At 42.3% G+C, this 17,468-nt stretch overlaps 1 protein-coding gene and 1 pseudogene across 2 annotated transcripts in view; both read right to left on the bottom strand.

Annotated features, from left to right (window-relative positions):
• The window catches only part of RSPO3 (R-spondin 3), a 77,414-nt gene extending 74,961 nt beyond the window's left edge, over positions 1 to 2,453 (bottom strand). The window contains exon 1 of one of the 2 annotated variants that reach the window (XM_016157113.2): positions 1,862 to 2,453. In XM_016157113.2, coding sequence (XP_016012599.1) covers positions 1,862 to 1,958 — 97 coding nt within the window. In that variant the 5' untranslated portion in view covers positions 1,959 to 2,453. The remainder of the gene's footprint in view (positions 1 to 1,861) is intronic. The other variant, XM_016157114.2, reaches the window with a different exon arrangement.
• An 11,700-nt stretch (positions 2,454 to 14,153) lies between these two features.
• LOC118605761 lies at positions 14,154 to 14,272 on the bottom strand (annotated as a pseudogene).
• Between the last annotated feature and the right edge of the window lie 3,196 nt (positions 14,273 to 17,468).

Below are 17,468 nucleotides of genomic sequence, written 5' to 3'. Positions count from 1 at the left end.
AATGGATGGATGGACAACTTTCTTTCCTGCGTCTTCTTTTAGAGAAAGTGGCTCCAAAACTTCAATTGGGGGCACCTCTAACACTGACACCCAGGTCCCTGTGTGGCTTCTGGCCTTGCAGGTCCTCTGTGGGATGAAGGAGGGAGTGGGGGCTATGGGCGCCGGGTGGGCACCGGCTGGAAAAGTGATGGAGCAGGAGGCTGCGCTTATGTTCGGCATCCCTCTCCTCACTGACCTGCCATTCAATTCCTGGGCTGGACCGGTGAGAGGAGGCGGGGACAGCCAGGCGCGAGGGCAAGGCTTCAGTGAAAGGGTGGTTGGAGGAGTTACGAAGAATACAAACCATTCAGAGGCCAAGAATAATAAATCGGATGCCCTGACGTGTTTAGCTTAGGTCCTCCTGCCCCCCTGCTACGCGATCTTAGAGGCTATGAGGCCGGGCCAGAGCCCCTGGCGCTCCAGCCCCGCCACGTTTTCTAAAGGCAATTTTCAGGTGAATCAAACCTTGTCTGCCAGAGGCGAGAGGCACAAAGGCAGCTTTCAGGAGACCCTCACGTCCAGGGGCAGGGCAGGGACAAACAGCGGAGGAGAAGCGATTGCTAAATCTGCATCTCACACAAGCATGTGCTGTTCCTCTGTGCTGCACTCGCGCCTGCACCGAGGGACTGAGGTTGCTCCCCGCGCTGCACCAGACGTTGCCAAGCGTCTTTGGCTCGTCTGCCCTGGCGGTCTGAAGGGCCAAGGCAATAGCATCGCTCTCTGCGCCCCAATAGCTCCAGGAGGTTTCTCCCTCCCTCTCTCTACGCCCCCCAGGCCCCGCCTGCGGAGCTAGGGTCGTCCCCAGCCTACTATTTACGAAGGGACACCCCACGCCTCATAGAAGTCAGAGCAACCCCCGTGCCTGGCTAGCCGGGAGCAGGGACCCCTCATCTCAGGACGAGCCACCTATCACACAGACCAACCTGGGTTGAGGGTGCTCTGGGTGTGTTCGTTTAATCCTAGCTAGGGCATTGTTTTTAAGAAGTCTTCACAAGCCAATGTTCCAAGTAACAGGAGTCAGGGTAAGAGACAGTGAGGAGGAGAGCATGAGTCTCTAGGGGGAACCCCACCTTCGGCTTGCGTCCGCCCTAGGGGACCCGCTTGAATGAGCCTGAAATGGTAAACGCGCTCACGCGTGACAAGCAAGGCTGTAACCGGAAACCCAGCTCCCAGCTGCCGGTTTGGAGGTCCTCACAGCCCCAGGAATGGGACGGCGAGCGGTTCTGAAATGCAAAGACACGCGAACCCTGAGCGCTTCGCACGCCTTTCCGTTCCACTCGCTCGTGGGGGGTGAAAGCTGCGCGCAGGGGCTCGCTCTCTGGTTCCCTAGCTGGCCAGCTGGCTCTTCGCAGCCGAGCGCCACGGGAGGGCCCGGCCGGGTCCCCCTACGCGAAGCGGCGACGCGAGGTGCCAGGGCGCCACGGAGCGCGCCTCCCTTGGCGTTTACTCAGTGGTCGGGGGGCATCCCTGGGACTCGAGATCCCCGCCTGAGTCTCAGAAGAAAAAACTAAGTCCCTAGAGCTAGTCAAACGAAGAACCGAACTTTTCTGCGAACCTGAAGTTAGGAGGGGGCGGGAGCCACATTAGCGTCGGGTCCGCCTGACTCTGGCATCCGCGTGGATGCGATGCGGGGTAAGAGCAGGGCTCCGAGAGGAAAGCGTGAGACGCCGGTAATACCGGAGCCTAAACTGTTCCCTCCTTCGGAGGCGTGGGGTGCAGGGCGGGAAGACAGCTGCGCTGGGAGCGGACTCCGGACTGGCAAAGCGACCCGACAGGTGAACGCGGCGGGAGGGAGCAAACGCGTAAAAAACCCTGCACTTACTTCTCCGCTGGCGCCTTCCCCGGGAGGCGTTTTGGCTGCCGATGTATTCCATAAAGTTCAAAATGATAAAAAACCAAGAAATCAGTCGCAAGTGCATAGTAACCCAGTAATGTTTCCCTTCTTTTTCTCCTTTTTCTTTTGATTGTTAATTATAATGACTGTTTTAGAAATATATGTAGGTAATAGAGAGAGAGCAAGAGAGAACCCAAGCAGCGGACTTCTCCACTCTGATCCGATGGGCGTGCTGGGATGGCAAACGAAGCGGGTCGGGTGGACTGGGAAACCAACTATTGTACTTTCAAATTGTCCGAGCCCTGAACTGCGGCGGCTCCGCTAGGGTGGCTGTCAACGCCGCGAGCGAGGGTTCCAGGAGCAGCGAGCGGCCTCGGCGGGGCGGCCGCAGGTAGCATGGTGCGCAGCGGCGGCGGCCGCGAGCGGGATCCAGGCGGGCGGTGGCGGCGGCGGCCCCAGGGGCTCAGAGGTTGCGGTGGCGGCAGTGGCGGAGGCCCGGGGAGCGTAGGGGAGCGGGCGCCGTCGGCACCGCGGCCATGGCCAAGGGGCAGCGGAGAGACCCCGAGCTGCTTCTGGCGTTCGCGAAGTTGGGCTGGGCTGCCAGGAGCACCCCAGAGGGGTGGAGGGAGAGAGAGAGAGAGAGAGAGAGAAAGAGAGAGAGCGAGGGAGGGAGGGAGGGAAAGACGGGGCGAGGAAGGAGGAGGGGGTATGGCTGCGGGGGGCGGGGGGAGCTCGGGGGCGGGGAAGGAAACTGCTGGAGCAACAACCCTGAGCGACCTCAATAACTTTCAATTTCAAGAGGGAAAGAGGGAGCTGGAAAAGTACAGGCGTTGCGATTTGGCAGAGGGACGGGAAGAGGCGCCTAAGGGGTCTCGGGTCTGCGGCGGAGCATCTCTGGACCCTGGAAAGAAGGCGGGAGAACAGGAGCCGGGGGGAGTGGGGGAGGCACTGCGTGCGGAGAAGAGCCCTCCAAAGCGCAGCTCGCCCAGGGAGAGGTGGGCGCACTGGGCTAGGAGTGCTGAGGCCGAAGGTCCAGCCGGAGCGAGACTCCCGCCCCCACGCCCTCGTTGGGTTGGTCTCCGCTACCTCAGGCTGGGCGCACCCTGCTCTCGCGGGCAGAGCTGCTCTGCATCCTCGCGCCTTCACCCCCACTGCTGGCGCGTAACGGCTGGCCTTGGGCCGCTAGCCCCTCGCCCGCTTGGCAGATCGCTGGGGGGTTTCTGGCTGCGAACTCCTTTCCAGTTTTCTTTAGCCCCTCCTCTGTCGCTTTTCTCTCTTTCAATAAAAGCTGCAGTTGGGCGCTGGGCGGGTGGTCCGGTGGAAGCTCCATGGCCGCGGGCGGTCAGCTGGGCCGCGGGTTACCTGCCTGGAGGAGACAGACCCAGGAGTTTGTGCGCTCAGGACGGTCCCTTTGGAAATTCAATTGTGCTGCACTTTCTTCTAAACTGAGCCGTCGCTGAAGCTCTGAAAGATTCCTCCTCCCCTCAGGCAGTTTCCTCCGTAGGAGCTTTTTCACCCTCCGTCTCTCAATCTTCTCGAGAGGATCTGTTGTGTAATTGGGTTTCTCATCTGGGGGACTGGAAATGATATTTGGATAGATTTTTCCCGGTCTTGGAGGAGGAAAGGAGGGTCAACTATTTCCTTCTATTCTCAGAGCAGGTAGGGGCCCCATGGCAGCAGAAAATAAGGTTCGCCAGTCCACCCAAGAGAGGGAGAAGCGTGGGCCGGCATTTCTGAGTGATGTACACACCCTGGCTGCTATTAGTCAATGGTAAGCTTCTCACCTCTTCTCCAGCAGCACAAGTCGATATGCTTCCAGTAGTTACTTAAGAAGTATTTAGTTGTACGTCACAAACCCCCAAAGTGGTTTTAATATAAACTTGTCCTATATATTGTATTTAATGGAATATCGGAAAGAGTACAGCCTGTAGCATTACAGTTTTACGCAGCTCCAAACTTCTGAGCTGTCACTTTGAAAAAGTCTCTGATTATAGAAACCTTGCTAATTCTTATGCTCAAATAATTTAGGTTAAGAAAATAACTAAAGCCTTGGAGGGGAAACAAATAAGATTTTTATAAGATTTTTATTCCTCTCTCTTTCCTCCATTTGTAATCCCTATTACTGAATTGTCTTCAATTTATGTGTTATTAAATGAGAGGAGAAAAAAGATATGGCTTCTATCCACCCCATTTTGCAAGCTTGCAATGCTTCACATTGTCCTATGTCTCTGAAGTCTTGAATAGTGTAGTTGTTATACTACCTAAAAGCAAGGATCAAGGGCATGAAGTGGCCTGGATGCAAAAGGAAGGGAGCATGAAGTATAACTTCTTGTCAAGATGCTAAAAATTAGAATCTTGAGAGACTGACCTTTCCATGCATTAGCTAATTTCTTAATTGAAGGATTTATTACTTTGCATATCTGTATTGAAATTTTGAAGTAGTAATAGTTTATTTTAGGTTTTATGTTATGGGAAAGACAACAACCCCATGAAGACTATGATTTTGGGCTTATTTTTAAAAATTCTCACTTGCAACATTTCTCTTCCTGGGGTGGAACTGTTTCTCTAGCGCGGCGCTCGCTCGCTCTCTCTCTCTCTCTCTCTCTCTCTCTCTCTCTCTCTCTCACACACACACACACACACACACACACACACGCACGCACCCCTCTTTCATCTGTTGCATAATGTCCAGTTGCAAATAACTGAGTTTATCACCGAACCAGAAAAGTTACAGATAACAGGACAATTCCAATAATGATTATCCAAAAAAGAAGCTACTCTATTTTTCTGTGCCCATCGCAGTCCGCTTTACTTTCCTTCTCACTTAATGCCTCAGATCCTGAATATCTGCACCATAAAATGTGGGGGATTTAAAGGCTGTGGGAGGCTCCCTTTGAAAAGGACTCCAGAGAAGGCCTTTCTAATCCAGGATACTTGAGCCGGATGGGATGAGATTGCAAAAGGGATGTAAAAAAGCAATTTGGTGAACAACTTCAGGGAAATAAACATGAAGAAAGACATTTACTTTTTACTGTGTGTTGTGCAGACATATGTTAGCTTGGATGAGAACAAGAATGGCAGTGTAAATAAATAAACAAACACAGTGAGAAGCCGCAGTTCTTGAGCCATCCCAGAAAAGTACTAAATGCAGTGGGCAGGAAAAGCTTGTCAAGGAATAAGCGCTGTTCTGAGGAAACATAAGGAAAACATTAAATAAACGGCGAGTGTATTCTTTCTCTCTTGACGCTATGCTTTAGAATAACTTTTTCCTGATCCATGTTACTATACTATTAAATGTGTGTTTACTTGCCTGGCTGAATCTTACATTCCCTCAACTGTCCTAGCAACTTACGGAAAGCATGCCATGGCCTACTTTGTACAACGTAGCACCCTCTGTCCCCCTCCCCCTTTTTAAATCAAGAAAGCAACACTCACAGAAGCCTGTAGCTGCCAATGATTTCCAGGGCCCAAGCCTAAAGCAAGTTAAAAACCATAGTCTCAGCACAGAAATCAACATTCACTTGTTATTTTTCTCCAGAAAACTAAAGTCCCAGGGAGTTTGGATAACCAAGAGTTTAAGAGAGTTGGGCCAGAAGAATAGAATAGTTTTGGACAAAGACAAGGGATTAAACACATCCAAACTAGTTATTGAAACTCCTCATCTCTCCTTTACCACCTCCCCCACCAGGCAGTGATAAATTATTTTTGTCCATTGCAGCAGTGGCACTTTAAGAAGAGAAAATGATTGTCATATTGTTGAATCCATACTGCAAATATGTGAGAGGGGGTGTGCTCCAGAAAGAGAGAGCAAGCCCCATAGTTTGGAATGGGATATAACTGGTAGTGATGAGAGATGTTTGGCAAAGTTTGGGCTGACATCAGTCATTATACCACAGAGCTGACATGCAGATCCTGAAAATGCTCAGCTCTCCAGTTCCTCAGATCTGGAGGCATCTGAGTGAGTAAGTCAAACAGGGTACTGCTGGCAGGGTCTGTGTAACTAAAGCAGCTAGAAGTCATCCTTGAAATATAGAGCAGACATCGGTATTCGAAAGACTATGAAATTAGTAAATGAAGGACAACTACTATTTTTAGAGAGAGAAATCAATGAGAGAATTATTATAGCAATTTAAAAAATGATTAAGTGGTTATATAGCATTAAGAAAATGAGAAAATCAAAACCCATGATGGATTACTTTCTGTCAGCAAGAAAGAATGTTCTTCCTCCCAGTCGAAGCTATAGACACACTTATAAAATTGTGGTAAGTGCTGTCTGGTGCCTATTTTTAATAACTTTTTTCTTTCACAAATCCATTAATTTCTGAGCTCACTTAAAAAGTTAATATCCAATAGTACTTAATATAAAGAATTTAATACCTCAGAAAATCTTGTTTGATTATAGAGCTTTAATATAAAGAAGCTATGTGTTGTAGTAAGAAAGGCGAAAGGCACTAGGCTTTTAATCTAGGGGTCAAGGTCCGTCCTTTTCTGTATTTGTTGCATTTCAGATTTCTTCATCTGAAAAATAAGAGGTTTCAGCTAAGTGATCTTCAAACTCCATTTTAACTCTGAAAATAGTGGCAATATATACAAAAAACAAAGACAGGCTTATAATTGAAATGTCAAAGCTATTTCTAGTAATATGACATCACAGCTTTCATTTACAGAATTGTGTTTAATTGAATAGGTTCAGATTTAGAAATCTGCTTGGAAACTCATTGATTTTCTGGAAATGTGACCCATTACAAGAGTCCTAGAAGACTGGCTTAGCAAAATAGGTCCAGGACTACTTTAATCTTTCTAGATGTCTCTAGACTCTGAGACAAGGAAGAGCAAATTTTAAACCTCGGATTCTGGGTAGATGCCTAGAGTGAGTAGGGGACAGGACTTTTGTACCTCCCGGAGGTACCACTCAATCTCTGTCTTCAGGAATAGTAAATGAGGAAGGAACATGAATTTCATTGAATGAGGATTTTATTTTGTGTTATTCTTTTGTTTTTCTTATCCTTATTTTTGGATGAGGATTTATATCCATGTCTTTTTTGTCCCAGGAAACTCTTCAGAAAGTCAACAGTGAAGCTTGAGTGACTGTGGTTATAGCTTTCGGCTGAGGGATTATTAGCAAAGATATAAACATACTAGAGTGTAAGGATAGATGAGGGATAATTTTAATGAGCAATTCTTTTGGAGTTGCTTTTGCATGTGTTATCTCCAAACAACCTCAAAACACGTTTCATAGATGAGACAACTAAAGCCAGTAAGGTAAAGCCACTTACTTGAGTTTATGTAGAAGCTATTCTGGTTATTTTGTATTATTCTAACATCTATTTATTTGCCTTCCCTGACCCCCAGATATTGACTTCCATGGACTAGTCATCAGAACTTCTTCCTCTGGTTTCTAGTGTAATTCAGTCAATGGGACACCAGAAGGAGGTCAGAGCATGGGAGGAAAGTGATTCTGCTCCCTTCTTGCTTTGGCATAATTCTCAAAATGGCCACATCCCTTTGGGTGGCTACAGCTCTGTCGAGCAACCCCTTTCCGGCTCTAGCTCTCAACCGGGTTTCAACAACACCATTTACTCTCCCTGCCTCTTTAGGCAAAGGAGCAGCAATGGATTCCTACTATTTCTAGACCCTGGGTGGCCCACATCTCTGTTCTTTCTCTTAACTCTGCACTATTACAAATAGTTCTTTTGTAAAAGTATCTTCCAAAATTTTTTGCTGGGTCCCTAAGTAACACATACATTTCAGACCTGAGACTTGAAATCAGGTTGTCTGATTTAAAACCATTGCTTTTTCTATCATGTCACCTGGACTTTCCACTGGAATGCACTCTGATTAAAGCTGAGTTGGGTGAAAGGGAGGGAATCTGGAGAGGCTGGAGGGTTTCAAGCCAGGAAGGCTTATCAGGTAAGGAAATAGACACATAACAGACTTCAGAGAAAGGTTGTGGGTTAAACCAGAATGAATAACTAGAATCAAAATTTCAAGGAGCAAAGCAAAGTGTATGTTCAAAGTTGTAGCCAGGTATCAGAAACAAGGTGATAAATGGGAAAAAAAAGGAACAGTCAGGATGTGGCAGCAGCAAAGAATAACATTGATTTTAAGGTGGTTTTGATGAAGTCATTTTTTACTTATTTTTTCTTGCTATATTTAAAACCAATTTTACACAATTCATGGGTGAGTGAGGGTACCTTATTGGAAGGGTGACAACTAAGGTTAATCAATCATTCATTTACCCCACAAATGTTTGTTGATGGTGCCTACTAGGGTGATTTCAGTCTAGAAGAGAAACTGAGTTTTAAACATGACCTTTATGATTAGAATATTAAAGAATGACTATAGGTTGTAGAGGTGCTCTGGTTAAAAATAATAGTATAGTTTATGAAAAAAAAGAAGGCATGTGGAGGCACATAAGGGCATGCTCAGGAACAAGGTTTAGGAAACATTTCTTCCAAGTAGCTACATTAATATATATATATTCATCTATATACTTGCCTATCATTTATGGTTTATGTTTGTTAATATTGATGCATTTGAGCAGTTACTTTTGGTCAGCCAGTTACTCTTATATCAGCATTCACTGACCATGTGACAAGTACCATGCTAGGCTCTAGAAATACAAAACTGTGAAGACTGGGACCTTGCCCTCGAGTGGAACACCCTTGGTGAGGGAAGCAGGCACACAAACCATTAAAGCTTCCGTAAGATAAATGCTGCGTGATAAGGGCTGTGTGGTATGTTGTGGGAAGAGGAAAGAGGAACAATGCTTGGGAGTGGAGGGGAGATAAACTCTGTGTCTAAGATGTACTGATTTCAAAGGACTGATGGCGAGTCTTCATGCAGATAAGGAAAGATTCCTTCTTTTACTTTAGACTGGCCCTGATTCAGAGGTGGAGGGATAAGCTCTTCTATCTTGTTTTGTGCAACTCAGTGGTCACGGTTGTCTGCCTGCTTGCTAGGGAGGCAGCCATACTCCGGGAGAGGTATCAGGCAGTTCAGCGTGGCTCAACATTGACCATGTGGGAGTGCTGTTAATGGCTGATACCTGTGTAGGGGTCTAGGTAGGTTAATGATTTGACCAGTTTACTGTAGCTACACTGTGGGTAGATTCCTCTCATGTGAAAAAAAAATGACATTTGATTTCTCCTATTTCCTACAAGTGTTTGAATATATTTAGAGTGACCAACAAAGAAATGAAGATTAACCTTCCTGGGCATCCAGCTGCTCTCACCCTCCTGCTCCATCCCACATGATCCACCATTCCCCACACATTCTTCTATTTGTTTGCAACATGTTCTCTCCAAAGAGTGTTTTATGTGTCCAACCTTCCCCAAAAGTCTCCTGCTGAGTCTCATCCATTCTGCTGTCTAGCCCTCTCACCTTAGAAGTTTCCTATTCTGGAACCTGGCCCTAGCTCACATATTAGTGATAAAGGGTTAGTTTAGCTCTGCCCTTCTCTCCTTCTTTTTCCCCTTATATGGTCTTTCTATTCTAGAAGCACATCGTGTGGGGTGTGCCCCAGATGTAGGGAATTTCAAGCCTTTTTCAATATGAGGAATAGAAAGGGTTCTGGTTGGCTGGTGGTCCTGACATTTGGATGCTAGCCCACTCACCACTCTTTTCCAACTTGGCAGGTGGAGGGAAACAAAGGATTTTCCTCCCAGTGAGCTTTTGTCTGTTATACATTGCTTGTATAACAAACCAGCCCTAAACTTAGTGGCTTAAAATGTCAACTATTTATGGCTTCTCACAATTTTGTGAGTTGACTGGTTGTTCTCTTGGTCTTGCCTAATGTGCTCATGTGCGTCACTCATATGCTGCATTCAGCTGTCAGGTCACTGGGCCCGGACTCAACAAATGGCAGAGACAGTAGGCCTCTCTCCCCAGATGGTTTTTCATTCTCTGAGCATGAAGCTCTCTGGGTTCTAGACACATGAAAGGAGAAGGTGCAAGTCCCCTTCGAATTTCTCTAAAGTCATTTTCAGTACACTTTGTTGGTCATAGCATGTTGCAGGGTGAGCCCAGATCTCAGGGTTTACTCAATACACTTCGTCTTTTGATATGAGGAACTACAAAGAATTGTTAGCTATTTTTAATCCACTGTAGAGCTAATGAGCAGTTTATCTCTGTATTAAGTCAAGATTTTGAACCCTTTGGCTGGTCAGAAAACTAACACTGAATTGAAACAGGAACGCAAAACTGAGGTTTATCACGTGCCCTCTCTGTAAAGAGTGTTCTGCTTCTAGACTAGTTCTTTATCTGGATGGACTGAGTTTCAAGTTTAGTCTTGAGGCCTCACAATATTAAATCAGTACTAAGTTCCAGGCCACTTCTGGAATAAAATTTTGGCCTTAAGGCCATAAGTAGAAAGCCATTATGGTTTGGAATGCAGAGAAAAATTGTTGGGGTATTCTGATCTTGGTTGAAGTCACAAGGGCTTCTCTATACAGAAGGCTCCTCATTTAAAAGAACCACTGTGTAAATGCTTTCTTGATGGGAGGGAGGCCTTTTGTCTATTAAAATTGACAGAGGAACTTATTATTTTAATGCACAAGAACAAAAAGCACTATCTTTTTAACTTACATAATTCTAGGATTTAGTGAAATAAATTTATTTCTTTTCTACAAAATTTTTTTTCCTACAAAATAAATTTACCTTAAGTGTTGAAGTAGGCAAGTAAACTAGTGGATTTCTCCCTCAGTATCAATTGATTTTCTGCCTTACTTAAGAATGATGTGGACGTGGTTTCATAGTGTAGTGGTTCGCATGTCTTCTTTACACGCAGAAGGTCCTGGTTTTATGCCCCATTGGAGCCACAGTCCATGGTCTACAGTGATGCCACCCTAAACAAGCCTGATGTCTGATCTCAGAAGTGCCTGGTTAGTACTTGGATGGGAGACCACCTAGGAAGACCAGGTGCCATAGGCATAAATAAAAAATAAAAATTAAGAAAAAGAATGTTACATTGATGTTGCATGAACATTATGGTGAATGTTTATTATCTGTGATCATAAGATTGAACAATTTTTTATTAACATAGTAAATTATTTAAAATATGGTGTTTTTCATGCTTTTGTTAAAGATACATAGTATAGTATTTAGAAATTGAAGGCCAGCCTGACTCCTAATAGATAAGTAATAACCCCAGATGTCTTCCCCAAATAATATTTATATGTATAGCTTGCTTTTCCTCCCCCCTGCCCATGTCTCTCTCTGTATAATACTTTTTGTTTTAGCTGCTGAAATTCACATCATTATATTACTTGAAATCATTGCGATTAAAAATTTATTTTAAAAACAAATACTCCCAAGAAAGTTAAGAACGAGGAAATTAATTAGATTGTTTTCTTCTTAACAGATCTCTGGTATTTGGTAAGGGGAGAAGGTTTGACCTGTAAAGGCATTTGAAAATGAAAATATGTGGGACTTGTGTCTATTAAGTACCCTGAGTGACTATGAGAGGTGGAAAACTGAGAGTAAAAACAAAAGCTGCAAGAAAAAGCAGCAGCAGAAAGGGAGGTATGAGTGTTTTAGGATGAACTCAGTTTTCTATGTATGGCCCTATGAAGCATTAATACAAATTTAAATTAGACATCTTATTGCAGTCCCCTTAATATAGGAAGAGTTTGTGTAAAATATTACACAATGGATTATTCTAAAATTAATTAAAAAATCTTTGACATTGATTAACCTAAAAGTTGGCATATGTAATGAGTTAAGAAAGAAAAATTGTCCAGAAAATAGAAAGTAGATGAATATATATTCACAAACACAAAAAGTAAGGTTAAACATACTATACCATTTTTACTCTTCATCCATTTCTTTTTAAAATTAATTGTCATCGAATTGCTGATGTTATTGATACTTGTCAGTGAGGATTGTATGAAAGAGTTTTCTCTTACACAACTGACTTTTAAATGCTTCGTTGGGGAAATCCTCAATGACAACATAAATACATTTCATTAGATACTAGTAACAGTGCCACATTTTAATTTAAAGAATGACCTAGCTAATGCAGACCATTTTGTTTAATTTATAGCCCTGAAGTTTAATATTCTACATTGCTTAATTTGAAGATAACAACTTTGAAAATGTTAAGAAGATAGATTTTTCATCCTCTGAACATTATGTTGTCCTACAGCTACTCCAGCTATTGAATCAAGACCATTTATTATTTGGGAGTAAAGGCAGAGATCACTTAGACCATAATTTTATTCTTCTGCTTTGAGCCTCAATGCTGCCTTTCTTAAATCTCTAGTTAATATTATTTTTGCCATGGAATTGTTGAGAGAGAAGAAATTTCTTAACTCTAAAATTTTCCTTTTTTGTGTACAAGCAAAGCTGGGGATCTAAATATAGAGTTTCACTGAAAGTCTTAGTGTAGTGAGGAATCAGAGTGGAAATGGTGTCCTTGTTAGAGGGAAGAAGTAGAGCATCCTTCCGGAACTGGAGGAAAGAGAGTGGGAAAGTAGGAGAAAGAAATCATAGTTCAGTCTCCTCCTGACAGTTCCTTTATGTTCCTTTTTATGTAGGAGGGTCAGAATTATTATGGATATCTAGCTCCTTGTATAAAGTACCTATAAGAAACTTATAATAAAAGTTGGAAGATGAACTAAAATTCCTCCCTGTATTGGTGGGACCTAATAGGTCAAGGGCATATTTGTTTGGGGGCCAGAGATATCTCGAGCAGTACTCAAGTATAGTTGAAAAGTGACCAAAGGAGTTTTCCATATAATGCCGGCCCTGGCATGACCTTATGTGGCAGCCATGGGTCTGTTCAACAAATAGTCTGTCTATCTTCAGTATGTGTACAGATTTCATTTCTCTGTCCCTCTCTCCTTTTAAAGTTAGGTATGGAATGTATAAATTGAAAGAAATGAGAGCAGAAGTGACACCAAGTTACTGCAAGATAAAAGCTTTAAAAGCCAGGGTCAGGTTTACAACATTCTCTTTGTAGTGCTGTGATGGTCATGAAAGCACATGAGAAAATGAATCCTTCCCCAGACTAGGTCCTGTGGGACTGTGCTGAACAGTCCTCTCATTCCCCAGACCCCGCTGACTATGTAGCATGAGTAAGAAACACCACTTGGTAGTTATCAGGCTACTGAGTTTTCCCTTAAATCAGATTCTGATTCTGTCAGTCAGCATAGGTCCTAGCATATATAAATCAAGATATATGTGCAGAAAGGGAATACATAAGAGAATAAAAATACATAATCTCTACCAAAATAATAAAGAGGGAAGTAATGGATAATTTACAGGGTAAGATTCAATAAGTCCTGATTGATAATGGGCAAGATTGATTGAAAGATGGAACAGCTGAATTTTTTGGAATAAGATATATTTGCTGTTGTTGAATTAGTAAGTATTTAAAAGTTAAATACAGGAATGGATTCTTTCATTTTATTATATCTTTTTAAAAAATGATTACCTTTAATTCCCAGTTGAAACACAGAGGTTTTAGAGAACTTGAAAGTTTCGGTAGGTAAGCCAATCTTTCGCACTTAGCAAATATTTCAGTCTTGTGCCATAACTCCCTCCCTCTGAAGTGCGCATTATCTCTGTGACCGTGGGCTCTGAATCACTAAGCCCAGGATCCTTCACACGCAGCGCTCCGTGCTGTTACTGCTAGTCTGGGGGAGCAGGAGTACAAAAAGGAAAGCTGTTTCCACATGAACCTGAGGTAGGAACACATTTAAAGAATCCTGGAGTGAGAAAAATGTATACGGGGAGGGAATTACCATTTTTTTTTTTGCAAGCTTTTAAAAATACAGAACAAATTTTATTTCTCTCTAATGGCAAATTATGCCACCATAAGGTCTCTGTACTGAACTGAAATTTCAAAAGCAAATTGGAATTTTGCCTGGAAATTGGTAAAACTTCTGATTCTTAATAAAAGTTCTGATTCTTAATTTGACCTGCAAAATTCATAGAATTCTAGAACTGGAAGAACTCTTAGAGATCATCTAGTACATATTATTTTATTTTGTAGATAAGGAAGCTGAGACTTGAAAGATTAAATGACTTGCCTAAGGCCATACTGGCAAAGCTGAGACTGAAGCTCACTCCCTCTCATTATTAGGATACTTTTGACTACATCAATATTCTGAGTGCTATTTCACTTAGCATTCAGTGTTTCATCACCCACGCTACTGTAGAAATCCATTTTTTTTTGTTTCATATCAATGGAATCTGAGAACAGTTCATTCACCAGTTCATTCGTTCATTCACTCGCTTATTCAGTATTTCTTTTCTTTTTCTTTGTTTCTTTTTAAAATAACTACAGCACCTGGTATTCCTAGATGGTTTCCCATCCCAGTACTAACCAGGCCTGACCCTGCTTAGTTTCTGAGATCAGACGAGATCCAGCACGTTCAGGGTGGCATGGCTGTAGACTCAGCATTTCTTTAGTACCTTTTCTGGGCATTGTCTTTGATCCTCACTACTATTTTCAAGCAAAGAAAACTTTATATAGTTTAAAATAATTATGCATGTATATGTTTTCTTGGCTTAAGCACTGTAATTCTGGTTCTTTTAGTAATTTTCATTGACTTTCATATACTTGTATTTGAAAAATCTAGCATCAGGTAAATTATGAATATAATAGAAGAAAGATTTAATATTTCTGCATTTATTTTCTTAACTGAAGCCCACATTTTTTATAATAGAGCACTCACATATGAATTTGCTACAGAAGTGGCTATTTTTTTCCAGTCATACTTAAGAAATAAAATTATAAACTGCTTAAAAAATAAGGCAATGTGTTTATTTCATATATTACCCTATACTAGTATTGCTGAAATTTATTTATTTTCATATTACTGCAATGTATGAAAATCACTTGGATTCTTCTTCCACACTGCCTATTAGTGAGAGTGCTGAGTGTCTACTCTGTGGGCAATAAAAATAAATTTATTAAATATTGTGAGAGTGCCCAAAAGAAATGAAGGACACAGATCTCCAGGAGCTCATATTTAGTCATGAAGAAAATATGAAGAAATATATAAAAAACAAAAATGTTATGCTATATATACTTTCTTATACCTAGAAAAAGTTTTCTCTTTAAACTACAAAGAAGTGAGCAGAACCAGTTAAGTTCAGTCAAGGTGCCAGTCTTTGAAGACTTGAGTGCTAAGCTAAATTTTTAGACAAATTTGGTGGAGATTTGAGAAGGGGTAGTTCAGATGCTGAAGTTACTTCTAATTCAAAGGAAAGACTTAGGCTCAACTTTTTCTTTCTGTCTTTCCCTTAAGACCAACTAAATGGCCCACTCTGTGCATATGCACCCTCTGAATGTTCACATTCACATCCAGCAGCAATTTTTGAGGCTTCACGTGTCAGGCCCTAAGGCAAGGCACTATTGTATGTTGTCACATTCATTAACCTAATAGTTCTGTCATCTAGGCAGCTTAGCAGGTTATTCTCAATCTTCTCTTCCATGCCATTTATCTTACTTACCACTGGAATCTAAAATATATAAATAATATGTCTTGGGGAGAGAGAAAGGAAAGGCAAGTGAGTGAGCACTAGCTCTAGCTCTGGCCTCATTCCCAAAGACATCAGTTTAAAAGGCCTTGCTGCTTGCTGTGGTCCTCAGAGCAGTAGCCCTTAGATTACCTTGTTAGCAAAGCAGAGGCTAAGGCCCCACCCTTGACCTGTTGAATCACAATCTGCTGAATTATCTTAACCATTCTCCCATGTGATTTGTACTCACATTAAAGTTTGAGAAGTTTCTTTAATGATACACTAATCATTTAAGGGAGTTTTTAAAAATACTGATGAACAGGCTCTATTTCAACACAATTAAATCAAAATCTAGTGATTGTGGCATTTGTATGATTTAAATACTTCCCAGGATGTTCTGGTCTGCCCTCAGTGTTGAACATACTGCTCTGTTCTTTTCCAAATGTACCTAAAGATAAGAATCACTTAGAACCCTTGTTAACAAAATAGATTCCAGATTCTAGGTTTAGGACCTACTGAGTCAGAAGTCAATTTCCTGAGGAGATACCTGTTTATCTGTATATTTAACAAGTAACCCAGGTGCCATTTATTAACAAGGAAGCCCAGGAAACAGTGGTAATTCCATGATGTGCCGGTCCTTTCATCTGGTGACCTTGCGGGGGCTTATTTTTGTCTCAGTGCCCTTATATTCTTTTACCAGGTGAGGAGAGGGTGTGGACTCACAAAACAGGGAGGTAAACATGGAAAGGAGAGAATGTAGAATAAGTTCAAAATACCTGATAGGGTGGGAGCTGAGGTGGGGGTGAGGCTCAAATTAGCCTGCATTCCTTTATCTTTATCAAGAGCCATTGCTACACCTAGATCAGTGAATGATTCTGAACAATTCTAAATCTCTTTGTTTGGGGAAGGGCTGGTGCTGAAAGGGAACATTTCAGAGAAGATAACCAAATGTTTTTAGAGCGAGAGAGGGCAAATCAGAATAGTTAACTTGATTGAGAGTCTTAGGGTTCAGTATGAAGGGAATGAGTAATTATTATTCAAGATTGTGGGTAGCTATCCTTTGGATTCCTTTTATTCTTTTTTAACCCCTAGATTAAGGAATACCAATTTCAAAAATGTGTAGTCTCTTTACTGGTAAATGTGATACAAAGGGTAACAACACATTTCTAATACTCGTGTGGATCTGTTAATATATCTACCATCTTGACATAGAGCACCAGATCGGTTTGATGATTAATTCTTTATAAAATCATGTTAGCTGTCATTCAAGATCTGGTTCTTTTCAAGGCCTTATATTGATTAATAGAATTATTTGTACTTTTATTTGTTATATTTCATAGTAGGAAATCATGTATTTTAAACATCTATATATAGAGATTTTTGGAGCACTCTGATAGGTGCTCAAGTTAAAAAAATCTTAAAGGATACATCCCCTGTCTTTGGAGGGCATGAAATTCATTGTGGGGATAGGTCGGAACTTATAAACACAAAAAATAAACAACAGTGGAGCAGAACATATATTGAGAGCCAAATGGGAGGTTCAGGCAGTAAGTGCTAAAGAGGCTGAGAGTGCTGTTTGCCTTTGGGTGCTGTGCTTTGGTCTCTCCCTTGGAAAGGTGCCTGTGTAAACTAGGAGGCTGTGTTCTATTTCATCACCTATTTCTCTTATAACTTTAACAATAATTTGATTTCTCCAAATATTAGCTGATTGCAAAGGTTTCCTGTGTTTCCCCTGATGCTAAACTTAAAGGTATTTCAGACACAACAGATTATTTTATCAAGTTTGAGTATCTAGGGAAATTACAAGACCTAAGATAATTAATTTTTATGATATGCACCCAAAATAGACATTTGGCAAATAACTTATTGCCCTGCCTCCTCGTTCTAGCAAGGAGTTGTGATTTCCCAAGGAAGGCAGAGGAGTTGGAAAACAGCAGGACTTTGCCACAGTTCGTAATTAATGAGGTGCTAAAAGTCCCGGAGCAGAGGTTCCCAGACTCAATGTGTGACTCAAAGGGATGAGAAGCGCCCAGAATTTCAAACAAGTGTCACTTAAATAAACCGAAAGTGAAGTGAATCCAGTCTGTGGAATGGGAAATGGTCTATTGACATCGGGCCATTCCATGAC

Source organism: Rousettus aegyptiacus, unplaced genomic scaffold (assembly GCF_014176215.1).
Source record: "Rousettus aegyptiacus isolate mRouAeg1 unplaced genomic scaffold, mRouAeg1.p scaffold_m13_p_1, whole genome shotgun sequence".
Taxonomy (NCBI): Eukaryota; Metazoa; Chordata; class Mammalia; order Chiroptera; family Pteropodidae; genus Rousettus; species Rousettus aegyptiacus.
This window is presented reverse-complemented; position numbering and strand designations above follow the sequence as displayed.